The following is a 14822-nucleotide window of genomic DNA, read 5'->3' on the forward strand; positions in this document are numbered from 1 at the left end:
TCATTTTTAACCTCTCACTGTTCATATGGATAAATCAGCTTCATGGATCTGCTTTTTTTCCCCCCACTAGAACTCACATGACTAAGTACTTGTAAGTAGCAAAACTTATCATGCTGTGCACTGTGGTAAAACTTGACGTATTTTACTTCAGTAACAATCACATCATTTCTACCCTACAGAGATTTGTTACTGGTCTGGATACTCGCTTTATTTTGGTATGTCTCTCACTGGGAGGACTGCTCTCAGTACCAGTAAACTATAGCCACTCCATTTAAATTGCAATATCTTGTTTGCTTAAAAGTACATGTGTGTGTGGTAAGGTTCATGTAGAGACACAGGATGTGTTTAAGGCTTATTCTATCCATAATTAAAGTCTGACATACAGTGTTGAAATCCTCAGGTCCTGTTGACATCGTTTGAAATTCTGTGTATGGCCAATATGATACTGTTTTCTTCCAAGTGTTAGTTATATTAGTAGACTTTGGAAGAGTATTCAAAACTGGAGATTTGGGGTACTTCTTTTTGGAAACAGACATAGTGGGTCCCTTAATTGTGGGGACATTTTCTTTTTAAACCATTTTAAAGGAATTTCAGAAATTTACTGCTACTTTTCTAAAAGAAAGGTAAAATTATTGCATGACGAAATACATTCCAGTTGTACCTCCTGCTCGAAAAACCTCACTTTTAACTCTTATTTCACTGAAGTACCAAATAAGCAGAATTTTCCTCCCTTCCCAAAATCAGCAGTCATGTTTCCTCCACGGATCTAATACCTAATGTTGAATTTGAGAATGTGAGACCTGATTTTGAAAAATTAAAAATGAAAATTAGTTAAAGAAAAACTTACCATTTTTGAGATGGGAAAATTTGTTCACTGTATTTTTATTCTCCTCTCTTTGCATTTTGGAGAATACCACACTGGTTTGATCTGAATTTTAAAATTTGGCACTCTAGTGTAGTTTTGTCTGATTGGATTGCAAACCATGCAGTGCAGGACTATTCTGTGTGTTGGACTTTGTGGGGGAAAAAAAAGAAGAAAACCCTGTTTGTGTGCTTTTTAATGTAGTAAAAGTAAAGGAATGGTGGTTATTTTATTGAAAAATAACCTTCTACCTATGGAGTTTAAAGAATTTGACATTTTTACTGTTGGACATGCAAAGAAAAACTTTTAAAATAACCTGAGGCTGCCCATCTCTTCATTTGGTTTTATTATATAGTGATCACTTTCTTCCTATGTTAAAGATGGTAGTGATTACACATTTGGTGTTTGTGCCTTAGAACTAATGGAAAGTAAATTAAGGACAATGGAAATATTCCATAAAACTTGCATATTAAAAATGACTAAACAAAATTAAAATAAGAAAAAGATAAACAGATATAACAAAATAAGAAAAAAAAGAAACTATTGAAACAAATTTGGAATATACTTAAAAATCATTATAATTTTGAAATAGATAAAGATCAATTTCCATTGGTTTGAGAACAAAGTATTTGTAAATAATTACAAGAGTATGTTTAAATGAACCAATGTTTTACATATTGGAAATAATCCTAATAAAAAATATTAAATTGTAAATTGGCAAATTACTAGAGTTATTAAATAAAAATTAAGTCGCTTTGCAGTAAAGGGAAATTACGTAATAGATACCAGTTATTAAACAAATATTTGTTAGTTCATACTTAGCAGGGACAGTTTCCTGCCTTTTATGTCACACTCTGTCTTTATTATATGCCTGGATCATATAACTGACTGATAAAAATCACTTTACTGTATTTCTCCACTACATTAGCTCAATTACTGTTCTTGTTCTCACAGCACCTGTTTGTTAGAGATGAGCTCAAGCAGTTCAGCAGAAGTCGGGTTCCTTCGAACATCTGTGTGTTTGGAGGCACACGACTAGGCTGGTTTGGTACACGTGCCAAGACAAGACCCAAAGTCTGATCCAGCCAGGAGGTGCTTCTGTGGCAATTGGCCTGAAAAATCTAGAGAAGCAGCTTAATCCTCCACAAGATTAGGAAGCTCTGCTCTGTTTCTGAAGAATTAGATAGTGGCTTGGGTTGCTTCTTTTTTCCATTGGATATTTCATGGTTGCAACCTTCCCCAGACTGAGTCTCAGTTTCTGTGTAGTTTGCTATCGTATAATAAGCTTTTGAAGGAAAAAAGAGCAAATCAAAGTTTTATTTAGCATGCTCAGTTGTGTCCCAACACACAACTGTAGAGGATTTTTCTTCTTATCTAACTCAGTGATATTAAGCCAGGAAGGGCTTTAAGGGGAAGATGTAAGATATGATTTCTGATTGTTCCCATATGATAAGAAGAAAAGGGCATAATTATGTGAAATCAGTTTCTCCTCTTTCTTGCTCTAAAAACAGTTGACAGATGAGACACTTCCCTGGGACGACCCTGAAAGAAAAGAGGAAGGACTTTCAGGCCAAAGTGCTTCAGAGCCTCCAGGCTTAGGGAGGACAGGCAGAACTCTTTCAGCCCTCTTAGATGAGCTCTTTATGCTGACTAGTGAACAGAGGTGGGCTGTGTGGTCCTGCTTCCTCAGAGCTGCCTACTTCAACTCACACAAGCTCACTGTGGGAGGAGATGCAGAAACAAGGGCAAAGCGTGTCTGTGCACCAGCAGTGCAGAACAGACGTGGGTGGCCTGTCCAGTTTGTGATTCAGCCTCCTGGTTATAAAATAATATATAATAAAGCTGGGAAGGTTATGACACAGATATCTTGGGGATGCTCAGTCTTTGTGAAAAAGAAAACCGTCCAAGTATCTCAGCCTCATAATGTGCCAAATGCAGATGCTTCCTGAGTTTTCATTTTTCCCCCCTGAGGACAGCAACTTAAGGTTCCTTTATTCAGAAAGCTGAGCATCTTTATGTTCTTGAGCACTCTAAACGCCCTTGAAATGGAATGAATGGTTGTGAGGTTTACTTTATAGTCTAGGCCTTTGGGCTGCACAGAAACAGTTAAGTGTAAATTAAAATTTCTTATGTTCCACCTTTGACAGGTGACATATTATGTAAGAGCTGGTTTCAGCTCCTCTTTGCATCTTGCATTAGCATTCAGAAGGTATCACAGATGTAGACCAGTTTGGGTTTGTGTCATCATTAGATGCTCTGGTATATTCCCAGTATGACAGGTACAGTTAAATCCCTTGAGTAATGAAAAAAGAATGATGTGCCTGAGCAAAGCAAAGCCCTGAAGATGCTTTGGATTGTGCTAAAGAGCAGAAACCTAAGAAAGAGATGAATAGGGATAAAAAACTTGGCATGGCAGTGTCCTTTGACTGAGAGTTTGTTACGATATGTATGACACATATCTTGCATATATTAGATGTATTATATACATTTACAGCGTTACTGCATTTTCCCTTGGAAATGTGACTAGCCAATTTTAAACCTTGCTTAGATGAACTGATGAAATACAGTAAAAATGGTGCTGTTTTAAATGAGTTCAATTCACATTTCCTTCCTAAAAAAAGACTGCCTGTTGCCATTCTCTGAAGGCGCTTGTAGTGGGATGAGCAATATGAATAATTAAGGAAAATGGGTATGTGTGCTCCAAGAGGAGACAATTTTGGTATTGAACATCCTTTATTCTTACATTTCTAAGATGAACTAAAAGGACTTTTCATTTCTCTAGATTTCTCCAGATTTCCCATCCTTAACATTGTACAGCATGCCTTTTCTCCTGTCTTAATGACATCCCAAACTTTTGTTGAAAATAATTGATTGAATTTAAATTTCCTTAAAAGTTTAAGAGGTAATGTTACAGTATAAATTTCCTACCAAACACTAAGTAGGGAAATATCCATTAGTGAAATTAACTACAGTTTCTAGGTAGCTAACAATGTGCAGTATACAGTAGGGCATGGCTAATGAACACTGCAGTGGGTGATATTTCATTATACAAATTAATGCTCACATTTTAATGGGAAAGTCACATAATGAATCTCAGCTTCAGTGACAGCAATTAGAGACACAGATTGTCCCCTTCTGGACAAGGCACTGTTTAGCAATAAGCAGCTGTGTAAAAAGTCTTCAGGTTTACAACGTATATATATGCTTTGGGGGAATTAGTGTACAGTTTATATTAATGTACTGAATCTTCCCTGCAAAGTAACAACCATATTTATCTCTCTGCATTTTAACTAAGTAAAGACGTGTAAAAAGACTAAATAAATACTGCAGATGAGATATAAATAAAGGAAAATATTCAATTATAAAACTTTATAAAAATTAAAATATTTTATAGTGATGCCAAGTGCACAGTTGAAAAATCTTTAATAAAATGAGTCAAAAGCATCAAATTCTATCCTTTTACAGAGTAAGGTAGTTACATCTTATATAATAGAGAAAAATTACTAGTAAAGGAAAGTAGTAAAGAGAAGAAGTTAACTAGTATTTCTGACAAACAGATTAATTGTGTAGTGAAACATGTGCAGGATCCAAAAATAATCCTACAGAACCTTTGATATTCCATTTGGTTTAAAAAGTGTGAAGTGAATGATTAGAATGATAAAAGAAATTACCGTGTAAGAATAGGCATAATAATGAACTAATTAAACCATACAGCAATTCATTTCTAAAATATCTACTGCACAATGGATAAAATAGGTTATCAATAACTGTTTCAATGGTAAAATAAAAAATGCTGGAAAATGTTTTCAGTATTTTCATTAAGCAGTATTCTCTGGAATTATAAGATGTTTGATTTCATTTGCTTTGCATGAAAGCAAACTGTGGCTTGTTTAGAAATGTGTGAGATCGAAGTGCAACCCACATTGTCCCTGAGTGATTGTCAAAACCCCACAGTGAGTGGGGCTGCCAAGCATTCCATGGTGGGGTTCTTGCACTGAGGCACAGCTCTCACTGTACTGAGGAGCAGCACCACGAGGAGTAGAAGGGCATAATCCACAAAGTCCTCACGAAATTTTATTAAAAAAGGAAAAGGGGACGTTCAGTGGGGAAGGGGTGCAGGACAGATTTTTAAGAAGGTGCATGTTAAGTATGAAAGATGGATAAAGGGGCTCACAGCACTAAAGATAAATAGGTATTTAAGAGGTACAGAAATTTGAGGAGGGAAACTAAAAGCAATAGTAAAAATGTGTGTGTGGCTATGAGGGTTATGGAGAACAGGGTAACATTTTGTAGATCTGGCAGACCAAACAATTGGTATCTTGCTAATACTGGACAAGAATGGATAAGGTATTACCAACCATGGTGCTTTTCTGTTCTGTTCTCAGAAAGAAGAATGATGGTTTTTTAAGCATTTTCCAGTGATGCAGTTACACTGCCATTAAGTAATGAGGCTGTGATGCTGTAGACCACTGAATTTTAATATTTTTTAGAATGAATGAGACTGGATAACTTATAGATAAAGTCTTAAAAACCCTGGCTGAAGAGCTCTCCAAATCATTAAAGTTCATTTAAAAGAAAAAAAACAAAACAAAAAAAACAGGTCTTGGAACACAGAGCAAGTTCCAGAGCACTCACAGTAGTAAAAAAGTTCTGGCTATTCTAGTATTTCCAAAAAATAAAGAATGTTAAGGCCTTGAAATTATAAATTACTACCCTGTCATAAATTTGGGGGTAAAATTGCAGAATGAATTTGTTAAATAATTAAAAGTTGGTAGCATAGTTAATTCAATTTTATGTTATAAAAGGAAGTTTTATCAAGTTTCTTGTCATGAAAGTAACTTGTTCGATGTGACAATTCCCTCCTCCAAAAAAAACCCAAAACCCAACCAAAAACCAGCATACAGAGATGAAATAGCACAACTGGCAGCTCCAGAGCAGCACTTGCAGCTCCATCTATTTGGTATTTTATCATTATTTGGAAGACTATATAAAATCACTGTTGATAAAATTTACCAATGGCACAAAAATGGTAAGATGCTAAAAATCATGGGGAGGCACTGATTAGTCACTTAGTCAAGTGGGCTCTTTTCAACAATATGAATTTTAAATCAGCAAAATGTAAAGGAACAAATACTAGAGGCGGTGATGAACTGGGCTTAGGATTGTGGTAGAGAAGCAACAGAATATGAGCTGTTAGTTGATTGCTATGTCTCTATGGATGTAAACACAGTCTTGGACTGTATATAATTACTATCAAGTTGAAATTTCATCAAAGCTTTAGTGGGTACCCATAATTTAAATGGACAATGAAAAATTGGGAAGGGTGTTCCACTCAATGATGAGAGAAGGTGAAGATGTGACTGGTTTGCTGTCTGCAAGTACCTTCCTTAGGAAATAGATTTTTTAATTTAAAAAAATCAGTTCAATCTAGCAGGGAAAATTGAAGCCATGTTCAGTACTAGAAAGCAGACACTGGACAAATTCAAGCTAGAAATAAGGCACACATTTTGAGCAGTGAAAATACTTAGTCAAACAGTTTTCCTAGGGAAATGTTGGAGTCTTCTTCACTGCTTTTGTTGAAACAGAGTATGTTTAAACTAAAACAAGTAAGTTTTGTTTCACATTGCAGTTATGCACTGATGCCAGAATTATCATATGAGGATCTCTGCCTGTGTTGTAGAGCAGACAAGATGATCATAATTGTTCCTTCCAGCCTTAAAATCTGTAAATCTAGTTATAATGTGGCTGTGGTCTCCTTGCACAGCCCATAGCAGTGAGTTCCCATGACCAGTACAGTCAGATTGTGTTCTGAGCCTGCATAGCTTGTACATCTGTGTTGTTTATACAACCTGCTATACAAATAGACCTGTTTCTACTGGGCAGCATGTCTGTTTCCAGTTATCTACCAAGCTTTTGTGCAGATTTTACAAGCAGCATTGAATTTTTATTGTTTTACTTTATCCTGATATAAAATAGTTCCTCTGAGATGTTTTGTGTCTTGTAAACCAGGGCAGTAGGTAGATCAGAACTGTGATTATATTGCCCAGATAAGTTGTTCCCTGTAAGATTTTTTCTTTTTTTTTAACTATACACAATGGAATATTCTCTCATCCTACTCCATTGTGAAAAGGTTTGCAGGGATACAAACAGGGCCAGAGAATTAGCAAGATCAGGATGGCCATTGCCTTTGTGAACAATGAAAAATGACTCTTGGATATGAAATGCAGAAAATTATTTTGAAAAAGTCATGTTCCCTCACTCCTACATGGCAACATTAATTTATGTGAACTGATATTAAGTGTTAAATAACTCATCCAGACACTGCTCTTGGCAATAATACCAGGGTAGTCATTACATGAGGATGAATTCTCTGAAACCTTTCCTCGAAGTATAAGATACAAACAGGTTGTCTTCTAACAAGAATCATAGCCTACCTCCCTTGTCCCCTGCAGTATTCTTTGGACATATACTATTGCATTTGCTGATAGAGTCCTGAAAATTAGGGGTCCTTTGGGTTTTCCATTGAAACTAGCTTGATTTGAGGTTAGACTGGGATTTTTCCCATAGCAGCTTATAATTCTGTTTTGTCATTTGTACAGTGACTTACATAGGGTGTAGCTGGTTACTAATTTGAATGGATGAAATAGCATCTAAATAGCTGCACAATTACTGAATTTAGGAAATACTGACAGACTAAATTAAAAAGATTCAAAGATGATTGACTCCATCCTACCCCCTTCTCCCAATGCCTGTCCTCAAAATAGAAGCAGTTGAGACAGCTTTGAAGTAAACTACCCACTGCTAATATTTGGATCTGGAAGAGAAGAGAGGTTTTGAATAGTTCCCTTTGAACGATGTTATTTGGCCAGTCCTCTGTTGTAAAGGTGGCACAGTGTGTTGCTACATGTTGAGTTCAATTTCAGACCTTCAGCTTTAGATCTCATTTCTAGCCATGCAAGGGGTGGGAGCACCACAGGGGCAGCACACCAAGGCTAGGAGAGATTTGAACGTTTTATCACACTGTCTCACTCAGAGTCTTCTTTCAATCCAGTGCTTGTGGCGTTGGTGGCGAGCTGCGTCCAGATCTCTGCTGAAAGGAAGCTCACTCAGTAGAGAGGCCCTTGAGCAGAAAATGGAATGACTTCAAGGCTTAGCAATTCAGAATAAGAGTATGTTGTGCCCAGGGCTTTAGACTGAAGGTACCAAAAGTACAAAAGTACAAAACAGTACTAGTACTTACTCCAGTGAGCATATATTTTAACTCACTTAAACCCATTTTTACATTTGCTTACTGCTTTGAACAGCTTCTGTATGCTTTTAGCAACATCAGTGCAGTCTATATTGCAAGCTTCTCCTCCTCCTTGCAGTAGTTCTCCAGTGGTTGACACAGTGCCTGCAATGCTGGGACACACTTTTAAATGGTGCCACTTGATGTGCAATGCAAACACACACTGAACTATCATTAGAGTAAAAGGAAGTGCTCAATATAATTGTGTTAAAGATTTCCGTAAAGGCATAGGGGATGCTGAGGAAGAGCTTTTCAATTAAGAGGAGTGAAAATTCAAAAGTGAGAATATTTAACCCTATGAAGTCTGTTACTTGGTTTTCACCAGTCTTATTACTTCTTAGGCAACACTTAAAATACTTAAGTTGTGTCACTGGTGACTGCTGACTAACTGGTGGGAGAAACATTGGAATAACTGAAAGTGGCTCAAAAATATTGCAGTATGGAGATGCTGTAAAACCAGCATTAATATTTGTCCATGTTCTGACTGGCAGCACAGCTGTCAGAGTTTGCACACCCCCAAACAAATGCAAACAAATAGACAGCCTGTATGTTCTGTTCCCTTGTCCCTGCTCTTAAACACCTGTGATGGGTGTGTAGTGTGCTCAGGTGCCCACTTGAGAGCAGGGAAGCCCAGACAGGCATGATCATCTCAGGTTTCTGTTTCTTGCACATCAGTAGGAACTGTTTGCTTTTGCACAACTCCTGCTGAAACTCAGCCCCTACTCCTTGTCAGTGGAGCGCCAGAGCTTAATTAGGTGACTGTGAAAGACTCAGAAGTTGCACTGAAATGTTTAAATCTGATTTCTTCTGTAAGGCTGTGTGGACCCAGGCCTAAAGCATGAACCATGCTAATTACTCCCTCTTCCTCTGCTGAGCACCTCTTGTTTGAGGTGCTGCGCTTTTCTCCTCCAAAAAGGTCTATTAATGTGGTTGCTGTAGAGCTCTCATGTCTCACCGCTTAGCTTTAGGATTACATTAGAGATTTAGAATTTCCACTGCTTGTAATTTACTTCAGCCCTGTCTGAATTGCAGCACATATCCAGCCCCTGTTCATGGTCAGTAACCCTGCTCAGGCAGTGCTCCATAGGCATTGGAGTGTTCCGGGCTCGCATCTCATTAGTGAATTCCTGCGATCAGTGAGAGGAGCAGCTTCCCAAGTGTTTACCAGCCCTTCAGTTGAGCCTGTAGCTTAAATAACAGAAGTTTGAAAGCCTTTCAATTTTGTTTTTAGCAGATTTTGAGGTTATTTGAAAATGGATAACTTTCCAGCTGGTTTGGTGAGCTACATAATATTATACAGCATTTTTACCGTGGAGGAAGTTTTCAAAACAAATATTTCCATTATACCATTTGGAGAGGCTTGCTTTAGTCTTTTGTATCACTTGGGAAGAAAAAAAAAGCTACCTAGAGAAAACAGTTTATTCTTCTCGTGGAGCTCCCTCATAGAAACAATTGCCAATATTGACAGCTTGCAGGTCTTTCAGATTCCTGTCCCTTTTAGTGAGGATTTCCATATTTCTTCCTTTAAAAGGAACTCTGCATTGCTAAAAAGTGCTGTGCAAAAATGTAGATGTACCTCTGCTTAGATGTACATTCTTTTTGGATATGTCTTTATGACTATATAGGAATATTTATTACATGTGTAAAATCCTCTACCTCTTTTAAAGTATAGGAAGAACAATAAAAGTTTAGTGTAGGCTTCAAATATTTATTTAATTCATGAAAATCATCTTATATGTTTTAAAACTCTATTCAAGCTAAACCTAGAAAATCCCTTATGGTAGGTAAATTACACATTTTACTACTTGAGTACTAGAAATGCCATTAGTACAAAATTAAAGGACTGCAAAACCCAGTAGATAATGCTAATTTCAAATACAGAAACTAAATATATTTTGTACTTTTTATTACTTGATTTCTTTTTTACTGACTACTTTTTATTTTAACTATATGTTCTTACATGCTGCAATCATAATGTAGTGTAATGATATTAATATTTTATAGGATCTGTATTTATAGTCCTTTATTTAGAAACAATGCAGTAGGTCTGCAGATCTTTGAATCCTTCTGGAATGGTGCCCTCCAAATAATGATAAATTACTTGTGCAGTATGCCATTTGCTAATTATATCCATGATTTACTGCAGAGCAAGACTTAAATCATTCATTTCAGTCTTGCGTAACAGTGCCATAAAATTTTTAGGTTTAAAAATGGTTTCCATGTGTATAATTTAAACAAATTTTAGAGCAATTGTATACACAAAATATTGCAACCATCCATTTGTTACATTCTTTGTCTCCCTTTTTTTTAAACTTGTACTTTTAATGATTACTGTGGTTGAAATTGTTATGCTTCATTTTCATAATCATAGCTTTTAATTCTACAACAGTTTTCTACATGTTAGATTAAGAAAAGGATGGCTAATTGTGTGTAGATACCATGTCATTCCTGAATAGCCCCACATTCTGGAAACCCATTTTAGAAATATTCAGTTTATGAATTAGTCTTCGATTAAAGGATTTCTCTTTTAAAAATGAATTATTAGTTCTAAGATCTTCTTGTTTTCAAGCAGTTAATGTTGATTTTTTTCTTTCTTCACTCATTCATAGACCAAAGTTCAGTTAACTCTCTTTATATTTTTCACCTTATCCATACCCATAGGTGAGAAGCCTTACAAGTGTCCACATTGTGATTATGCTGGTACTCAGTCTGCATCCCTCAAATACCACTTGGAACGACACCATCGGGAACGACAGAATGGAGCAGGACCACTCTCTGGGCAGAGCGCAGGTCAAGAGCACAAAGATGAGACATCAAGTAAAAGTTCTGTGTTTATTAGGCCAGATATTTTGAGAGGAGCCTTCAAGGGACTTCCTGGTATCGATTTCCGAAGTGGCATGGTCTCGCAGCAGTGGACGTCAGGAATGCTGTCTTCTGGAGATCAGCAAGGACAAGCAGCTGGCATGTCATCTGAAGTATCTTCAGAAAATATGAAAGGGTCAGACATATCTTCCAAAGGAACACACTTCTCTGAACTTGGCCGTACTTACCAGAACATGGTTGGGAACGGTGTGAACTTTCAAGGGTCTTTGCAAGCTTTCATGGACAGCTTTGTCCTAAGTTCTTTGAAGAAAGAAAAAGAAATGAAGGATAAAGCTCTCTCAGATCCGCTTTCAGCAAAAACTCTGGGCTCAGATGGTGGTGAGGAAAAGATAAACAGCAAGTCCTCACAGAGAAAAACAGAGAAGTCCCAATACGAACCTCTGGACTTGTCCGTAAGGCCAGACGCAGCCTCCCTGCCAGGGTCATCTGTTACTGTGCAGGACAATATCGCTTGGCACGGCTGCTTGTTTTGTTCCTTTACAACTTCATCTATGGAACTCATGGCTCTGCACCTCCAGGCCAATCACTTGGGCAAGGCTAAACGTAAAGACAACATCATAGGCAACAACAAAGACCAGTCTAGGGAGACTTCAGCCTCGGTGAATAAAGTGAGCTTGCTCCCCTCTTCTGTGCAGTCCAGCAAGGAGGCAGGAGTTTCAAACATGCTGAGCCAGCTGGACTCAGCTTCTGAGAAAATGACCCAAGGACAAAGTAAAGAGACCCTGGGAGAGCAAAAGAGCACTGCCTGGCCCAGCCACATGGAATCCACTTTCTGTAATTTTACAACAGACTTCTATAAGCAGTTTGGTGTTTATCCTGGTGTTATTGGCACGGGAACGCAAAATTCTTGCACCAGTAATGAATCCGAAATCAAAACACAATCTGAAGATGACCCAAGTATTCTGCTCTCTGACTCTGTAAATAAAAGTGCTACTGATGACCTTTCTGACATAGCTTCATCTGAGGATATGGAATCTTCCAAGGAAGAAAACATTGAAGATGAGGACATTGACACAGAACCAGATATTATGAATAAGCAGTTGTCTGCCCTAAATAAAGAAAGCAGTGAAGGAGGCGACAATATACAAAGTGGAGTCACCTCACAACCAACACAAGGGCTCGTATCACCACTGCCACAAGCTTCAGAAAAGCAGTGGCACAGTCAGAATCTTCTCTCCTCACATGAAACTGCACAAGGAGTGATGAAACCCGAACAAGTTCAGGGTCCGCAGGTCCTGGAGAAGCAGATGAACATGTTGTCAGTCCTAAGAGCTTACAGCTCTGATGGCTTAGCAGCCTTTAATGGACTTGCAAGTAGCACAGCAACTAGTGGATGTATCAAGAGACCTGACTTGTGTGGTAAGTTTTAGACCTTCTTTTAGACCATTTCAGAAAACACATGTGCAGAATCATGAAGCTGCTCTTTAAATGTACTTAGTCATATTTGTTAGTAATACATTTTTTTAAATGTTAAACCCTGTGGGCCAAATTCTAGTCTTATATGTGGTCTACTCCATTGAAATCAGCAGTGCTGCATGCATACTTATACAGGATTTTAGAAAGAACTTGCTTTTTAAACTAGAGTAGCAGCAATATAGACTATCTGTGCTAGTGGCATCTGAAGGGGATACTTACTGCTTTAGCATACTCAAAGGAGGAAAAAGTTTTAAAAAATTTACATGGTAACTTGCAAACTTTTCAGTATTTTGATATAAGTAAGAACCCAAGAAAAACACTGGATGCTTCGCCAAGCAAACCTTGCTTTCTCTTTTCTTTTTTTCCCCCCTTTCTTTCTTTGAATTGGAGTGTGTTCAATTACCATGACATTAATGAAATCAAAGGCCAAGTGCATGGAATGTGTCTACCTGTGTTGAAAAGATTTTTTTTTTTCTTTTCTTTCCCTCCTTCTTTTTTTATTTAATTATAATTTTCTGGTTTTGTTCAATGGCACCCATATAGTTGTTGCCCTTGACCATTTACACTATTCTAACTAGCAGTTGTGCAAATTGTGATTTGCCTAATTAAGAATATGCCTCCAGGTAATTAAAATAACAACAGACCAAACAAACAAACCACCTTTTACCCTTATTAGTCTCTAATTTACAAAACTGCAGTTTTACTTCCACATATCACATACATCATATTTACAAAAATGAAAGTTAAATCTATCTGGAAAAAATCAGAATGAGGATTTTTTTGATTTGTCTCCTATTTTGCCAGCATAGTTCTTGTTTGAAAGAGATTTTAGAGTGTAAATCCTTTGAAAAACAGTATCACTTTAAAAAGCAGAGTCAGCAAAGGACGCAAAAACTTCAGTAATGCTCGTTTCATTTAACCTTCAAACTAATCAGAAAACTCATTGTCAGAGCTGAACACACATAATAAAATGTATTCAAGTTAAAAAAAGAAAATGTTATCAACAGTTTTAAAGGCTAACAAAATGAAACCCTAAATCCGCAAGCACTTCTGCATAGTTCCCCTGGTTAACTTAAGGTTAGTAGAAGTTTGTTTCTCTTCATCAGCACAGTGTAGATGCTTAAAGCCAAAGCCCTTCTTCAAGCCCCTCTCTGCTTTTCCAAGTGGTCTGATAAAAAAAGTCTGATTTCTAACCATAACATTTATCTCCCTTGTATCCTTAAAGCATTTTGACTTCACAATTTTGTCATTACTTAAACTGAGCCCAATATCTGCCCAAGCATCTGCATGGCCTTACTTGTAAACTTCTGTGTCTCAGTGCTATAAGAACCAATTTAGGTAGTTGGAAATATTTCCAGATTCTTCAAAATCAGCACTGAAAATTGTTAGTAGATTATTTAATTTGCAGCAGGTAAAATCCTCTCTATTTGTGGAGTACTGTCAGTTACCAAAAAGGAAAAAAATACAGCAGTGAAATTAGTCTCTAAACAGATGAGTAAAAAAATTGAAAAACTAAGATTAGTTGCTTTGTATGAAATATCTTTATGCTTTTTCCCAGACATAAGATTTTTAAAACAACAACAGAAAAAACCCTCTAATATTATTATTGAAATGAGGTCATGTTACTTCCATTAGTTTTTTGTTTCATCTTCCAATCAATTCAACAGACATTTTATGATGGCTTGAGTTTATATGATTTTAAAGACCATATCCCTTTCACAAGCTCTGCCCAGTGATAATGGATTTGACTTGAAGTATGAAGGAAAAAAAGAAACAACAGAAGCTTCTCTGTTCTACTTTTTAAGCCATTTTTTAATCAAAAATGCAGTGTGAGTTCTTCTTTCTCCCCCCTCCAAAAATAGCTTTTTCAAAATTCTTTACTGACATTCTGTTGAGTGTTTGCAGGATATAAGTATTAAGGTTGACCACTTAAATGCATTATTTCATTTTTCTCTATATCTCACAGCAAAAGTGGATGAGTATAAACAAGCCCCATGTCACTAGTTCTTTTTTTGTTTGGTTGGCTTGGACACCACCCACGTGAAAGTAGTGTTTTTGGGGAGTTTTCATTTTCTCAGTGACATTTTATACTGTGAAATCACACTCCATCTGTGCATGTTAGTGCAGGGAATCTCACCTGATGGTTCTGTGCTTGCTGATTAGCGATCAGGAGCACCCTGTTCATTTATTAGCCTGCCTTCCCTTCTGCACGAAGCTCATGACCAAAGTCATGGTCCCTTTGTCCCCTCTACTGCCTGGCAGATCAGAAAACCTGAGACCCACCTCCAGCATCCAATTCCAGGGCATGATTCTTGTGTTCCTTTGTATTTGGGGAGACTGCGTGCATTTGCCATTCCTTTTACAGCCAGTGAA

The 14822-nt window shown here is 37.2% G+C and overlaps 1 protein-coding gene across 8 annotated transcripts in view; it reads left to right on the top strand.

The window, feature by feature from the left end:
• ZNF536 (zinc finger protein 536) overlaps positions 1-14822 on the top strand; it is a 345963-nt gene that overhangs the window by 214537 nt on the left and 116604 nt on the right. For all 8 annotated transcript variants that reach the window (XM_051805694.1, XM_051805698.1, XM_051805695.1 and 5 more), the window contains one exon: positions 10812-12392. In XM_051805694.1, the coding sequence (XP_051661654.1) occupies positions 10812-12392 (1581 nt within the window). The remainder of the gene's footprint in view (positions 1-10811; positions 12393-14822) is intronic.

Source organism: Manacus candei, unplaced genomic scaffold (assembly GCF_025592945.1).
Source record: "Manacus candei isolate 608988 ecotype Guabito, Panama unplaced genomic scaffold, ASM2559294v1 h1tg000065l, whole genome shotgun sequence".
NCBI classification, from domain to species: domain Eukaryota; kingdom Metazoa; phylum Chordata; class Aves; order Passeriformes; family Pipridae; genus Manacus; species Manacus candei.